Raw genomic sequence first — 14,873 nt, 5'->3', positions numbered from 1 at the left:
TCTCTTCCAGATTAATTAAAAGAAGAATGAACTGTAATTCTTGAAGATAACTGGGCAATTTTTAAAGTATCGCTTTGGTTATAGACAGTCAAGTGGAATCAGAGGCGCTTCTTAATGGTGTGGAAACTTATACAAGTCTTCAGTTTGTTGTCAGCACAGACCAGTAGACCATCAGTTTTAGAGGAGATACTCCACCTCTCCTTTTTTGGTGTCCTTGGTGGCAAAAATTAAACTTGGTTGTATCATTCTGACTTGTGTTGGAGTATGGGTTTTATGACACAGTAATGGCCTAGACTTTACACATGTTTGCTTAAAAAAAAAAAAAAAAAACCCAAACCCCAAACTAAACCATTGTGTTGAAGCTTAAACATCTTGAATTTAGAAACTGGCAACTTTACATCTATCTGAAGAATTCAAGAAAAGTGACCTCAGAAGTGTACCTCTTAAGATTAGTCTTTGGAAGCAAAATGAGAAACTTTATAGCATTTGCAGTGAAATTATACTAGTAGGTAAACAGAACCAAAACAAAGTTGCGAAATTCCAATTTAAGAAGATTTCTTTTTGGAAGTTTGAAATTTCCTATCAGTAAGTTATAAATATTTGTATACAGTACTCTTCTTTCTTCAGATAAGCAAGGAAATAAAAATGCAAATATCAAGCTTAATTATTTAACAGTGCAGCAATGGAAAACTTACAGACGAATTTTCCCTTGGCTCAGGGTTCACATAAAAAAATGAACGGGATGGCAGATGACGGCAGTCCTCCAGTGAAAAAAATGATGACAGATATTCACACAAATGGAAAAATGATAAACAAGGTGCCAACAGTAAAGAAGGAGCACTTGGACGACTATGGTGAAGCACCCATGGAAACCGATGGAGACAATGTCAAGCGGCCTTGTACTTCTGTGCCTGAACCTTTAAATTTAAATCCCAGCTTGAAACACACATTGGCACAATTCCATTTAAGTAGTCAGAGTTCTCTGGGTGGACCAGCAGCCTTTTCTGCTCGGTATTCCCAAGAAAGCATGTCACCTACTGTATTTCTGCCTCTTCCATCTCCTCAGGTTCTTCCTGGCCCATTGCTTATCCCGTCTGATAGCTCCACTGAGCTCACCCAGACTGTTTTGGAAGGGGAGTCTATTTCTTGTTTTCAAGTTGGAGGAGAAAAAAGACTCTGTTTGCCCCAAGTCTTAAATTCTGTTCTCCGAGAATTCTCACTTCAGCAAATAAATACAGTGTGCGATGAGCTATATATATATTGTTCAAGGTGTACTTCAGACCAGCTTCATATCTTAAAAGTCCTGGGGATACTTCCTTTCAATGCCCCATCCTGTGGGCTGATCACATTGACTGATGCGCAAAGACTATGCAATGCTTTGTTGCGGCCACGGACTTTTCCCCAAAATGGTAGCATACTTCCTGCTAAAAACTCATTGGCCCAGTTAAAGGAAACTGGCAGTGCCTTTGAAGTGGAACATGAGTGCTTGGGCAAATGTCAGGGTCTGTTTGCACCTCAGTTTTATGTTCAGCCTGATGCTCCATGTATTCAGTGTCTGGAGTGCTGTGGGATGTTTGCACCCCAGACATTTGTTATGCATTCGCACAGATCACCTGACAAAAGAACTTGCCACTGGGGCTTTGAATCAGCCAAATGGCATTGCTACCTTCACGTGAACCAAAAATACTTAGGGACACCCGAAGAAAAGAAGCTAAAGATACTTTTAGAAGAAATGAAGGAGAAATTTAGCATGAGAAATGGAAAGAGAACTCAATCTAAGGCAAGTGTTTTGTTCTTTAGTCATTATGGGTAATGGTAGTTTACTTTGAAATCAGAATTCTGTAATTGGTGTGTAACTTGTGTTAAGAAACCTGCTCATGTAACAATCAAACAAAAAACCTGATCAGTGTCATAGCTGTATCTGTATTGAAAGCTTTAGGCTGTGTCCCTGTAAAGTTTTTCATTTGACCTTCCAAAGAACCTTGTGAGGACAGTGGGAAGACTCTCATTTTCAGGTACAGAGAATGAAGCTCAGAGAGCAAGTGGCTTCTCCAGAATTAAATAACCAGAGCAGAGGAGTTGAGGCTTTGATTTGCGCATATTGTCTTTTTACACACCCTCTTTCTTGATGACTAAATCTGTTGTTCTTCTAGGACTCAATAGTTTACACTTTGGTGTTATGGTGTTACCTGCATTCGCAAATGACATAATGGCTAGCTAAAACATTCCTTGTGATGGCCTCAAACTAGCATATTTATTTATTTATTTATTTATTTATTTATTTATTTATTTTTGGTGGTACTGGGGTTCTTGGAAACCCTTCTACCTCTGGGCTACACTCCCAGACACCTATTTTTTATATTTTTATTTGGAAACAGGGTCTCTTAAGCCAGCAAGGCTGGCTTCGAACCAGCGCAGTCCTCCTGTCTCCGCCTCCCAAGCATGGGGATTACAAACATGTGCCACCATGCCCGGCCTTAAACTAGCATGTTTAAAAGGTACATCTGTGATGCCTGACATTTCTAGGTTTTGATATTCTAGCTTGGTCAATATTGGAAACAAATAGCAAAGATTAGTTATTAGATAAAGATAATAGAATCAAGAATATGAGAGTTAGTGATTCTCTTAACCAAGATTTCTTTTAATATAAAGGGCTAATTAAAAGATTATGACATAGCTAGATTGGCTAAGCTAATATTTTTATTCTAATTAGTAGTTTGGATGCCTGGGTATTACGATTTGAATTACTAAATACTGAGTTTGATCTGGTTGTTGTACATATTTTTCTGTTTGATTTAAAATTAGATGTATAATGACAATACCTAACACTGTTTTAAATGTCAAACATTGCCTGTGAGCAGTTTCACATACGTAATTTTATTCAAGAGAAGTTTTAAGTATGTAATTTTATTCAGTTCTTAGAACAAAATGGTCATGTTTTAAGATCTTTTAAGTTTTTCCCCTATTTTGATATTTTGATATATCTCTGTTCTTTAATTTTATAACAGAAGAAATGAATCAAGCATATTAAATGATTGATCCAGATTTTTCATAGCAAAGTTAGAGCATAGGTTAGGATTTGAAATGAGGTGTCTTGTGCTTTATCATGGTGCTCTTAAGGTTTTGAGTGAAATTAGGTGTAGTTTTAAGGTAGTGGTCTGCTTTTGAAGCTCAATGAAGATATTTTTAGGTTCATTTAGGGTAGTTCGCTGCTTTCCCAAACTTTAGTACTTGAAATTCCTTGCCAGTGGCTATTGGGTTTATATTCTTCAGGCACAGTTACTAACTGATTTTAAAGCAGGATTGACTTCAGGCTAGTTCTGAAAAGTGTGAAATTTGCTTACTTATGCACTTGTGCAGTGCTGAAGTTTTTGCTCACAAATGATTTGTTTTCTCACAAAATGGAATGTCTCTTTTTGATAAAATTATCTTGCCCCCAAGCTAATTAGGAGCTTCATTCTTGCATGTCTACAGTTGGCTACACACATTATTTGCCAGATAGTCTTGCCTGAATCTTTGTTATTTTGACATAAGCATTTTTTTTTTTTTTTTTTTTTTTGGTGGTACTGAGGTTCCTGGAAGCCCTTCTACCTCTGGGCTACACTCCCAGATCCATTTTATATTTTTTTATTAGGAAACAGGGTCTCTTAAGCTAGCGCACGAGGCTGGCTTTGAACCTGCGCAATCCTCCTGTCTCCACCTCCCAAGTGCGGGGATTACAAGTGTGCGCCACCACACCCGGCTAAGTATTTTTTTGGGATAAACTGTCTTCCCTCTATTTTTGTTATTTTTTTTTAAAGACAGTGGACAAATTTACCTAATTAAAACTGAATGTAATATGGTTTGGTTAAGATTGTAATCATTCTTCTGGGATGTAGCCTTATATTGTCCCAGGATTTATTAATTTTAATATATGTTTTATTTTGAGAAGGTATTAGGTTTTTCCCCCATCTCTTTACTATGTTTTTTGTAATATTTGCTTTACCTTTTGTGGTATATTTATTTTAATATTATGTGAATTGAAGGAATTTAAAGGAAAGTTTTTTTTTGTTATTGTTCACTTTTAACACACATACCTGAGTGGTTTGTGTGTGTGTGTGTGTGTGTGTGTGTGTGTGTGTGTGTGTGTTACTAGAAATAGAACACGGCATTCTACCTCTGAGCTACACCCCCAGCCCTATTTTTAATTCTTTATTTTGAGTCGGGGTCTCACTAAGTTGCAGAGGGCCTAAGTAGCCGAAGCTGGCTGAGAACCTGTGATCCTCCTGTTTCAGCCTCCCAAATTCTGGGATTACAAGTGTGTACCACCACGCCCAGCTTTATTCTTATTTTGAAACAAGGTCTCAGTTGCAGAGGGCTTCACTAAGTATCTGAGGCTGTCTTTGAACCGTGATCCTCCTGTCTCAGCCTCTCAAATGCTGGGATTACAAGCGTGCGCCACCACGCCCGGCATATACTTGAGTGTTTTTAAAAAAATTATGCTTGCTTCTTCCTCTGCTCAGATGAGACGACAGTCTCAGATGAGTAACATATTGCTGGGTGTTTAACTGGTAGATGGTAGAATCAGGGATTGAATGAAGATGTTCTGATTTGAAGTCTAATATTTTCCCTTTGTCTTGAAGCAAATGTAGTAGCAGAAATTGAATTTTGAGAAACATTATCTTTTCTTATCAATGTATCCTTAGTGTAATGGTTTTTAAATTCTTTAAGTTCTTAAATTCCTAGCCTACATAGGTGTAGACTGAGTGAGGTATTTAATTGGGAAGGGAATGGGGAGATAGTCCTTGATTAGGGAGCATTTTTTATTCTGTGAGTCCAAGAATGAGTTGCTAAACAAACCAAATTGAGTAGAGGAAACCCATTTTATAAAAGTTAAACCAGTTACTATATTTATTTATTTATTTTTGTGATGTTGGGGATGGAACCCAGAGGCTTTTTACCTGCAGGCTACACTCCTAGACCTATTTTCTGTTTTATTTGTAAACAGGGTCTCACTAAGTTGCTGAGAGACTCACTAAGTAGCTGAGGTTGGCTTCGAACCTGCGCGTTCCTCCTGTCTCAGCCTCCCAAGCGCGGCGTGCGCCAACATGCCTGGCTAAACCAGTTATTTTTTAAGGACTATGCTAAATATACTAACCAGTTATATAAAGGACGTTATGTTTAGTGTGGATTACTAATGTAATTTGATATGTTCATAAAATTTTTAAAGCCAAAGTTTTGTGTTTGTATTATAAAAAAGAAATCTGAACTTTAGTAGACAGTTGTTTAAAATGAAGCAACTTAATTACTTTAAAGACTAGAAATTTTTCGTAATGAACAAACTACTTATTTGCATAGCTAATAGTTATATTTAATTTGCATGGTTAGGAACTAAATTTAGATGGGAGAAATAAATTGTGTAAGGTCAGTGTTTCAAGTGAAGAACTGCATTTATTCTTAATAGGAACTGAAGGTATGTTTTGAACTCTTTCAAAGAATATAAGAAATGTACTTGACTTTAAACCTGTATAGGTTGCTCTGCAGATATGAGCTTTTTGTGCTTTTTATTAGAGTGTTTATTGTCTTTTATTAACACACAAATAAGTACAAAATGTATCATACTCTTGATTATTTTCCACTCACTAGTGGGTATTCTACCAAATCAGAATTAGATCAAATAAATTTCTGAAAAAAGTTTGCTTAGCAAATTAAGCATTTGTAAATAATTTGTGTGTGTGTGGTGCTGGGGATTGAACCTACGGACATTCTACCTCTGAGCTACACCCCAGCCTGATTTTTTATTCTTTATATTTGGAACAGGGTCTCACTAAGATACAGAATGCCTCATTAAGTAGCTGAGGCTGGCCATGAACCCAGATCCTCCTGTCACAGCCTCCCAAGTACTGGGATTACAAGCATGTGCCACCATGCCCAGCTATTTGTAAATAAAATTTTAAGGGTGATGACTACTTAAGATTATTATTATTTTTAGCAGTACTGGGGATTGAACTTGGGCATTCTACCTTCGAGCTATACCCCAAGCCCTATTTTTTATTCTTTATTTTTAAATAGGCGCTCACTAAGTTGTGGAGAACCTTACTAAGTAGCTAAGGCTGGCCTGGAAGCTGCAGTCTTCTACTTAAGATTATTTTAAAACATGTTAGAAGAGGCTCTTTATAATCAGTTGATAAGAAAATTATAGGTGACACTTCACTTTTAACAATATAGAGCTGAAAGATTTTTTTTTTTGTGTGTGTGTGTGGGGGGTTACCAGGAGATGGAACCAGGGACATTGTACCTCCGAGCTACACCCCCATCCCTATTTTTTATTCTTTATTTTGAAACAGGGTCTCACTGAGTTGCGAAGGGCCTCACTAAATAGCTGAGGTTATCCATGAACTGAACCGCTATCCTTCTGTCTCCGCCTCCGGAATGCTGGGATTACAAGTGTGTGCCACCACTCTTGGCCTAGAGCTGACAGTTTTTACATTACTAAGTTAAAGATGGTATATGTCCTTGTAAGTATATTCAAAACGTACATTTTTTTTTTTTTTTTTTTTTGGTGGTACTGGAGGTGGAACCCAGGGGCTTTCTACCTCCAGGCTATACTCCCAGACCTATTTTATATTTTATTTGGAAACAGGGTCTCACTAAGTTGCTTCACTAAATAGCCAAGGCCGGCTTCAAACTTGCGCAGTCCTCCTGTCTCAGCCTCCCAAGCACGGGGATTACAAGCGTGTACTACCATGCCCAGCTCCAAAACGTAGATTTTTAACATTTGGATTGGACCACCTTTTGTATAGTTTTTACTTTATATTTAGAGGGGGAAAAAACACACCCTGGTAGGTTAACTATGTTGTAAATAGATGCCCTAAAGATAATCAACTTAAGAAAATTTTCCCAGGTTGGGAGTGTAGCTCAGTGATAGAACACATACTTAATATATACCAGCCCTTGTGTTTGATCCCTACCACAAAAAAAGAAACTTTCCCAGAAAGGTTTTGCTACTTTTACTTTTGCATTTTTTATTTGAATTCTTCATTTTTGCACAGGTCATTATAATAATAGTAATACAAAAATATCTCTCCTTTTGCAAGCTATCATACATTTGTTTAAGAAATGTGTTCTCAGCTGGGCTTGGTGGTGCACCCTTGTAATAATCCCCGTGCTTCAGAGGCTGAGATATGAGATGCCACAGGTTCGAAGCCAACCTCAGTTACTTAGTGAGGCTCTCAGCAACTTAGTGAGGCTCTCAGCAACTTAGTGAGACCCTGTTTCCAAATAAAGTATAAAATAGGTGTGGAAGTATAGCCCAGATGTAGGAAAGCCCCTGGGTTCCACCCCCAGTACCACAAAAAAAGAAACGTGTTCTCAGTATAAGCCTAACAAGGAACTAACACTAGAGAGAATTTGTTACCCCAGTGGTATAGTTTACAGTTTGTGATTAGCATGACTTTTGATCAAGTAGGAATAAGGTTAGAGTTTGAGTAAGTATTTGTGTGCATATGAGTGGCTACTGTGAATATTGTCTAACTTTCTGGAATTAATAACTGTTTACATGAGTTTAGAGACTTAGACTGTACCCCCAACCCAGAATCTGCCAGGTCAAAGGAACTTGAGACAACTCTAATGATATGTTATTGAGATTTTTTGAAAAATAATGGTTTAATTTTTAAACATATAATTTACACATAAACTCTTAATGTAACTCATTAAACAAGAGAATGGATGTGAAAACATTTGGTTTACTGTAGAAATGTAGGATGGTAGCTGGGTGAATGACCGTAATCCAGGTTGAGATCACCCTGAGGTTTCGAATGATGGAGACCTGCACAGACCCATTTAGTTTGGATAAGAGTTTAGAGGGTTTTTTCCTCATTTCTCCCTGGGTCTTTGTGAGTTTAGAGTAATTAAGTTTTTTTAGAGCATTCTGTTAATAGGAGGATGTGTAGACTCTCCCTTTCCCTGGCATTTAATTGGAAACCTTTAGAATAGCTTTGGGATTAGTACCCCTTATGTTTTAGGAAACACTGTAGGAACCTATGCTTTTTTTTTACCATCAAAATTGTAATCATTAGCCGGGTGTGTGGCGCATGCTTGTATTCCCCGGGCTTGGGAAGCGGAAACAGGAGGATCACACTGGTTCTAAGCCAGCCTTGCTGGCTTAAGAGACCCTGTTTCCAAATAAAAATATAAAATAGGTCTGAGAGTGTAGCCAGGAGGTAGAAGGGTTTCCAGGAACCCCAGTACCACCAAAAACAAACAAACAAACAAACAACAACAACAAAAAACCAAATTGTATTCATTAACTTCTTAAAGTCATGATAGAAAAAAATCAGATGGCCGGGCATGGTGGCGCATGCTTGTAATCCCCGTACTTGGGAGGATGAGACAGGAGGATTGCACAGGTTTGAAGCCAGCTTCAGCTACTTAGTGAGGCTCTCAGCAACTTAGACCCTGTTTCCAAATAAAATATAAAATAGGTCTGGGAGTATAGGCCAGAGGTAGAAAGCCTCTGTGTTCCACCCCTAGTACCACAAAAAAAAAAAAAAAAAAAAAAAAAAAATCAGATGATCCTTTTAGTATGAGTTCCTTCTCAAACTGTATTATCTCATCACCTGAGGTTCCATAAGGGGATACAGAAGCCCGACAGAAAATGATCGGGATGATGTGTTACCCTCCCAAGGGTGGTACTTAGCACCGTCTACTTGCACCAATCCGCATGTGTTGGAGAGAACTTAATTCATTATGTAAAGTGAATGCCTTTGAGGCATTTGTAATTCTCTTGAGTACGCAGTTGGGAAGGGTCAGGAGGGTTCTGAAATCAATTTACTGGATTATTAGCTTTTTAAAAAAAACATGAAAATGGAATGAGATAAAAATAGAGAATATTATATACAGTAAGATTAATCTACATTTTGACATTGACAGTTTACACTATTTGAAGGCCAAAATAATCTGGGACTAATAATTGTTTTTTTTCTCCACTGGGATTGAACCCAGGGGCATTCTACCTCTGAGCTACATCCCCAGCCCTATTTTTTCTTCATTTTGAAGCAGGGTCTAAGTTGTGGGTGGCCTTACTAAGTAGCTGAGGTAGGCAGAGAACCTGCAATCCTTCTCTCAGCCTTTCAAGTACTGGGATTATAATGTGCCACCGTGCCCAGCCTAGGACCATAATTTTTAAAATTTGTGTTTACTAAAGTGAGATACAAAAGTAAAGACAGCTTTGTACAGATTACAAATTTTGACAGATACTACAGTGGAAAAATGCTTATGTCATTGAGGATTCTCCATAATTGCATATCAAATGGAATGAACAATACCCAATTCCAGTATACAAATGTTTTATTTTGGAAAGCCATAAGAATTAATAAATTTTTTTTTATCAGTGTGTTCCTTTTCCTTCAAATTATCAAGGGACTAATGTACAATCAATAGTTCACATGAAGAGTTTAAGATAACAGTTATATTTTAAGAGCTTGTGCCTTTGTTTTTTCTATATTTTTAAGCACTTCAAACCTAAAATTGACTTTCTGAGGTAGGTGGTACAATTTTTCAGTCTGTGGGTGTAGCAGGCACCGCTGTGACTTCTGAAAACCCATTTTTGATAAGTTAGCGTAGATGCTTAGACCAGGCTGTCCCAGTTTTGCATTAGGTTGATTAATTCTCATGATTACAATGAAGTGAGACACAAGGGTAAGCCTTAAACTCCCTTAAGGAGCTCTTTGCTACCTTGTCACACTATCCCCTTCAGTTCTTGGGACAGCATTCACAACATGTTGGAAGTATTGGGGAAACACCATACAGTACTGAAGGATTTGGTTTCTTTCAGTAAGAGTTGGCAGCTGTCTTGCAGGGTGCCTCTTACATGCTCTGAAAATCATTTTTTGACCACTTGAATGCCTTGGTATTTTATTAAAAAGACCTGACAAGTATATTCACTTTATACCTATGAAGTTATTTCCTGTGTGTGCATCCAATTGTATGTTTGGTAAACTTGCTCTTGATTTATTTGAGGCTGGTACAAGGAATGTGCATTTAATATGCATTATATTTTACTTGTGTAATTATGCCATTAGGGAAGGCAGTGTTAAATTTACCAACCTATTTACTGTCTTATGAGTGTTGTATTTAAGAATTGTTCGTCATTTAGATCATTTTTTAAATTCTATTTTTAAAACAATTTTTCTAAAAGGCTTGTTTCTGATTTTTGTTGAGATTTGGAAAAAACATTAGTATTTTGAGGAACTATATCTTAGCTTGAGTTTATCAGTGTTTGTCATTAGGACTTAAAGATCACGATATTAATATGGATGTTAAAATGAAAAACTAGATGTTTAGATCATATTGTCCCAGTTTTCTACCTAAAAACAAACTTTATTATTGAATACTAGCTTAGGACTTCTATAGGGTTTTTGTTTGCTTTTTGTTTGCTTGTTGCACGTTTTTGTTTTTATGGTAGTACAGGTTGGCATATTTGAATATAGCTAGTACTGAGTGGAATTGCTTTTTAATTTAAAAAGTGATAACGATTTTTGTAAGTGAAATTAAGCTCTTTGAATTATCTGTCATTGTGAGACTTAATGAGCATAATGCCATGAAAATATAAGTTATTTATTAGGAAATCTGATTAACAGTCATGTCTATAAAGTAACAATAGAAAAATACAGAAATTTGGAGAAACTTTTGTAAAAATATATTTTCTATGTTTTTTTCTCCTCAAAAGTTTTGCAGCCAGGATGATGTTGCATGCTTGTAAATCCCAGTATTTGGGATCCTGAGGAGGGTCGCAGGTTCAAGGACAACCCTAGCTACTTAGCAAGTGAGGCCCTCTGCAACTTAGACCCTGTTTAAAAATAATAAAAAAAAATAGGTCTGGGGGTTTAGTTTGGAGGTAGAATGCCTCTGGGTTCAATACCTAGTACTACAAACAAAATTTTATTTCTTATTGAAAATTAACTTGCCAGGTGTGGTGGCACACGCTTGTAATCCCAGCATTTGGGAGGCTGAGACAGAATTGGAGTTTGTGGCCAGCCTCAGCTACTTAAGCCCTTTGCAACCTAGTAAGACCCTGTTTCAAAGTAAAGAATAAAAAATAGGGCTGTAGGTGTAGCTTGAAGGTAGAATGCCCCTGGGTTCCATCTTTGGTACTGAAAAGAAAGAAAGAAAATTAAATTACTACACATTTTGGGATTGTTTAAATTTTCCTTTCACAGACATTATTTGGAGGTTCGGGACTTAGGAGAGGAAGACCTTTGTAATTGAATAAGATGTTTGAAATTTTGCATATCTGTGTGAAAGGAAGATGACATGTTTGTTTTAGAGTCGATAGTGGGGGGAACATGGGCAATAGCATTTAGAAATGTTAAGCCTGTAACTTAAGCTATTAGATGATCTTTGCTGAGTGAACTTTGCCAAATCTTATATTTTGTTTGAATATACAAAGGAATAAATCATTCCTTAGTTGAAAGGTAAGACAGACAATTGATGCTTATATCTTGGCATCTAATTTTTATTCCTGATCATTACTGCTGTGTCATTTAATTGTATTCTTTTTATTGAAAGCCTAATTTGTATGCTGACACAAATGCAGAATAGATCAGAAAGTCTGCCATGTCTGTGAATGTTTTGTTGTATAATACATGCTTTTCTTAATTGTTTTTAACATGCAGTTAGGATAATTTGTTATGAATGTGTTTATGGCTTACCATAGCATTTTAGGTAAAATTAATTTGTATTTTATCCTGGTTAGTGTACATTTCCCTATCATTTCTATTATTTAATTTGTATGTCTGATAAAATGCAGCCTAGAGACTGTTGAGACTGTTGGTGCTTTATAGAAGGATATCAAATATGAAAGAGACTCATTTCATGGTAGCCAGTAACCTTGAAGTCCTTTTTGTTAGAAGTGCTGGGAATTAAATCTAGAGCCTGGGATGTGGTCGGGAAGTGCTCTGCTACTGAGCCACCCTCCACTCCCTAGTGACCTTATAAAAAGCTACCCTGGGAATTAGTGAGTTATGCTAATAATCTCTATTCAAGATTCATTCAGGAAGTGCTGAGTCCCTACTTCCTGATAGGCATTGTGCTAGGTACTGAAATTTCAAAAGTTAAAAATGTTCTTGACCTCAACTTGCTGTTTCATCAGAGGATGGTTAGCTACTTACCAGGATTCAATAAGGGATTCAGACACTGGCTAAGGACTATTATTAGATAAACCTTTTTTTGGTGGGGGGGAGCTGGGAGTTCAACAGAGGGACATTATACCTCCAAGCTATGCCCCCAGCCATTTATTTATTTATTTATTTATTTATTTATTTATTTATTTTATTTATGTGGGTCTGGGGATGGAACCAGCGGCATTTGACCTCCAAGCTACACCCCCTGCCTTGTTTTTTATTCTTTAAACCGGTCTCACTAAGTTACGTAGTGCCTCACTAAGTAGCTGAGGCTGTCTGCGAACCGTGATCCTCTGGTCTCAGCCTCCTAAATGCTGGGATTACAAGAGTGCGCCACCACTCCCGGCTTATTTTTTATTTTGATACAGGGTCTTGCTAAGCTGCTGAGGATGGCTTTGAATCTGTGGTCCTGTCTCAGCCTCCCAAGTACCAGGATTACAGTTACATGCCACCATGGCCAGTTTACATTAGATAATTTTAAAGGGAGATAAACTTAGTACCTCTGGTTGGTGACTGTTAGTGTGTTGGCATGAGAATAAGAAATAAAGAATAGGAACTAAGAGAGATGAGTGTTTAAAAATGAGTGTAATTTGCTGGGTGTGGTGGCGCACGCTTGTAATCCCAGCGCTTGAGAGGCTGAGACAGGAGGATCGCACAGGTTCCAAGACAGCCTCAGCTACTTAGTGAGGCTCTCAGCAACTTAGTGAGACCCTGTTTCCAAATAAAGTATAAAAATAGATCTGGGAGTATAACTCAGAGGTAGAAAAGCCCCTGGGTTCCACCTCTAGTAACCTCCCCCCACAAAAATGTGTAATAGCATTTATTTAAGGTAGTATATGAAGTGTAGTGACATCATAGAAATAAAGAGAAACTGGGGTTTGGGTTGCAAGTAAAATAAAACTTATACAAACTGTAGAGTTTTGAAATGAACTTAATGATAAAAATTGCTAAATTTCATGCTGAGTTTGGTGTGCATACCTGTAATCCCAGTACTTGGGATGCTAAGACTGCAAGATCACAGGTCTGAAGCCAGCCTCAGCCAATTTAGTGAGGCCCTGTTTCAAAATAAAATAAAGCCAGGGGTGGGGTGTAACTTGGAGACAGAATGTCCCTGGATTCAGTCTCTAGTACCTCACCCCCGCCCCCTAATAAAAGGTAAAAAATGTTAGATTTCAAGTCAAGATCTTTGAAGAAGCTTAGAATTTGCTTGCTCTTTGGAAGGGTTGAGATTCTAATATCCATAGTAGAAAAAACTTTTAGATGTATAAATCTGTTTTTGTGATTAATTAAAACTGGAAACAATTTATTGGGCAGTACATCTATTATTGTTTCAGATATATAAGACTGATTTAAAGAGGAACTTTGTTTTCTAAATGAGTTTAGCAAATGAATTCTAAAGAAGAAATTTTCATTGAATACAAGATGATCTTAGATTTCATTGATTGGATAGAGTTCCTTAACACCTCTTTTATCATATGGGATGGAGTGCATACTATTCTGCTCATTAAGTTACTCAAATTAACTTAATTTGAGTAACTGAGATTTTAAAAAGTTAAACATTTTTAATGAATTCTAAAATATTTTAAAACAATCTAAGTGGTATATATAACTTATGAATCTTAAGTGGTATATATAACTTGTGTTGACTCCAGACTTCTTAAACACCAGTTGCTGTTCGGTCTTGAGTTGGGGATAGGACACAGTTGAGGAGTACTGATTGCCCTGGCTCATACTAAAGTAGCCTTCAGATTGCCTTTTGAAGACGTCTTGTGTCTTGTATTGTGACTGGCCATTCTTTTTAGGCTGTCAGCTGTCAGTGAGCATTTATCATTTTGTATTTGTTGCCAGACTTCAGTTCCCTTTCTAATTTACAACTAGATGTAGGCTGAGAAACTGTAAACTAGGGATTGGTTTATCTTATAAATAAACATCTGAATTTGCTCAGATTCTGAATATTAGCTCAGAATTGTGGTGCATATTTGAATCTTTAGAATATTTGATCAGGATTGTGAGTTTGAAAAAAAAGTATCAGCTGGGTGTGGTGGTGCATGATTATAATCTTTTTGACTTGGGAGGCTGAGACAGGAGGATTGCAGGTTCCAGGATAGCCTCAGCAAGTAGTGAGGCTCATCAACCTAGTGAGACCCTGTTTCCAGATAAAAATAAAATAGAGCTGGAGGTATGACTTGGAGGTAGAAAGCCCCTGCCTTCCATCCTCAGGACAAAAAATAAAATAAAATAAAATAAAAAAAAATCATATCTAGATTAGAGGCCCTCACTGAATACTCAACTCTTAAATCCTTTAAAAGTATTCTTCTATATTTTTGTGGTCTTACTTGTCTTTCAAATTCCTTGCCCAGTAATTGTTAACAATGCAAAGTTACTTTTTTTTTTTTTTTTTTTTTACTTTATTGGCTTTAAGTCAACATGTATATGTGTTCCCGGAGCTGCTTCCTTTTTGTTTTCACTATATTTCTTTTTGGGAATTACTGGTCTACTTGTTATTCTGCTTTGAGTTTCCTCAACTTTCTTGGTTTTCTCTTATTAATAGGATAACCTAATCAAACTATGGAATTGGTTTTTTGTTAATCATAACTATTTAACATCCTGTCCTGTCCTATCTGGTTTCTGAACTGGATATTGGGCCATCAGGCAAAACAACTTTCTTAGTGTATAGTGGCTATCTCTTATGTGAGGTATTCGTTCTTTTTA

At 37.0% G+C, this 14,873-nt stretch overlaps 1 protein-coding gene across 3 annotated transcripts in view; it reads left to right on the top strand.

Annotated features, from left to right (window-relative positions):
• Positions 1–682: 682 nt before the first annotated feature.
• The window catches only part of SKIL (SKI like proto-oncogene), a gene marked incomplete at both ends in the record, with an annotated part of 28,306 nt that continues 14,115 nt past the window's right edge, over positions 683–14,873 (top strand). For 2 of the 3 annotated variants that reach the window (XM_080696806.1, XM_080696805.1), the window contains one exon: positions 683–1,784. In XM_080696806.1, coding sequence (XP_080552932.1) covers positions 683–1,784 — 1,102 coding nt within the window. The remainder of the gene's footprint in view (positions 1,785–14,873) is intronic. The other variant, XM_080696807.1, reaches the window with a different exon arrangement.

This window comes from Muscardinus avellanarius (assembly GCF_963383645.1).
Source record: "Muscardinus avellanarius genome assembly, chromosome: 5".
Lineage (NCBI taxonomy): Eukaryota > Metazoa > Chordata > Mammalia > Rodentia > Gliridae > Muscardinus > Muscardinus avellanarius.
Note: the sequence above shows the minus strand (reverse complement) of the source record. Positions and strands in the feature narration are given on the sequence as shown.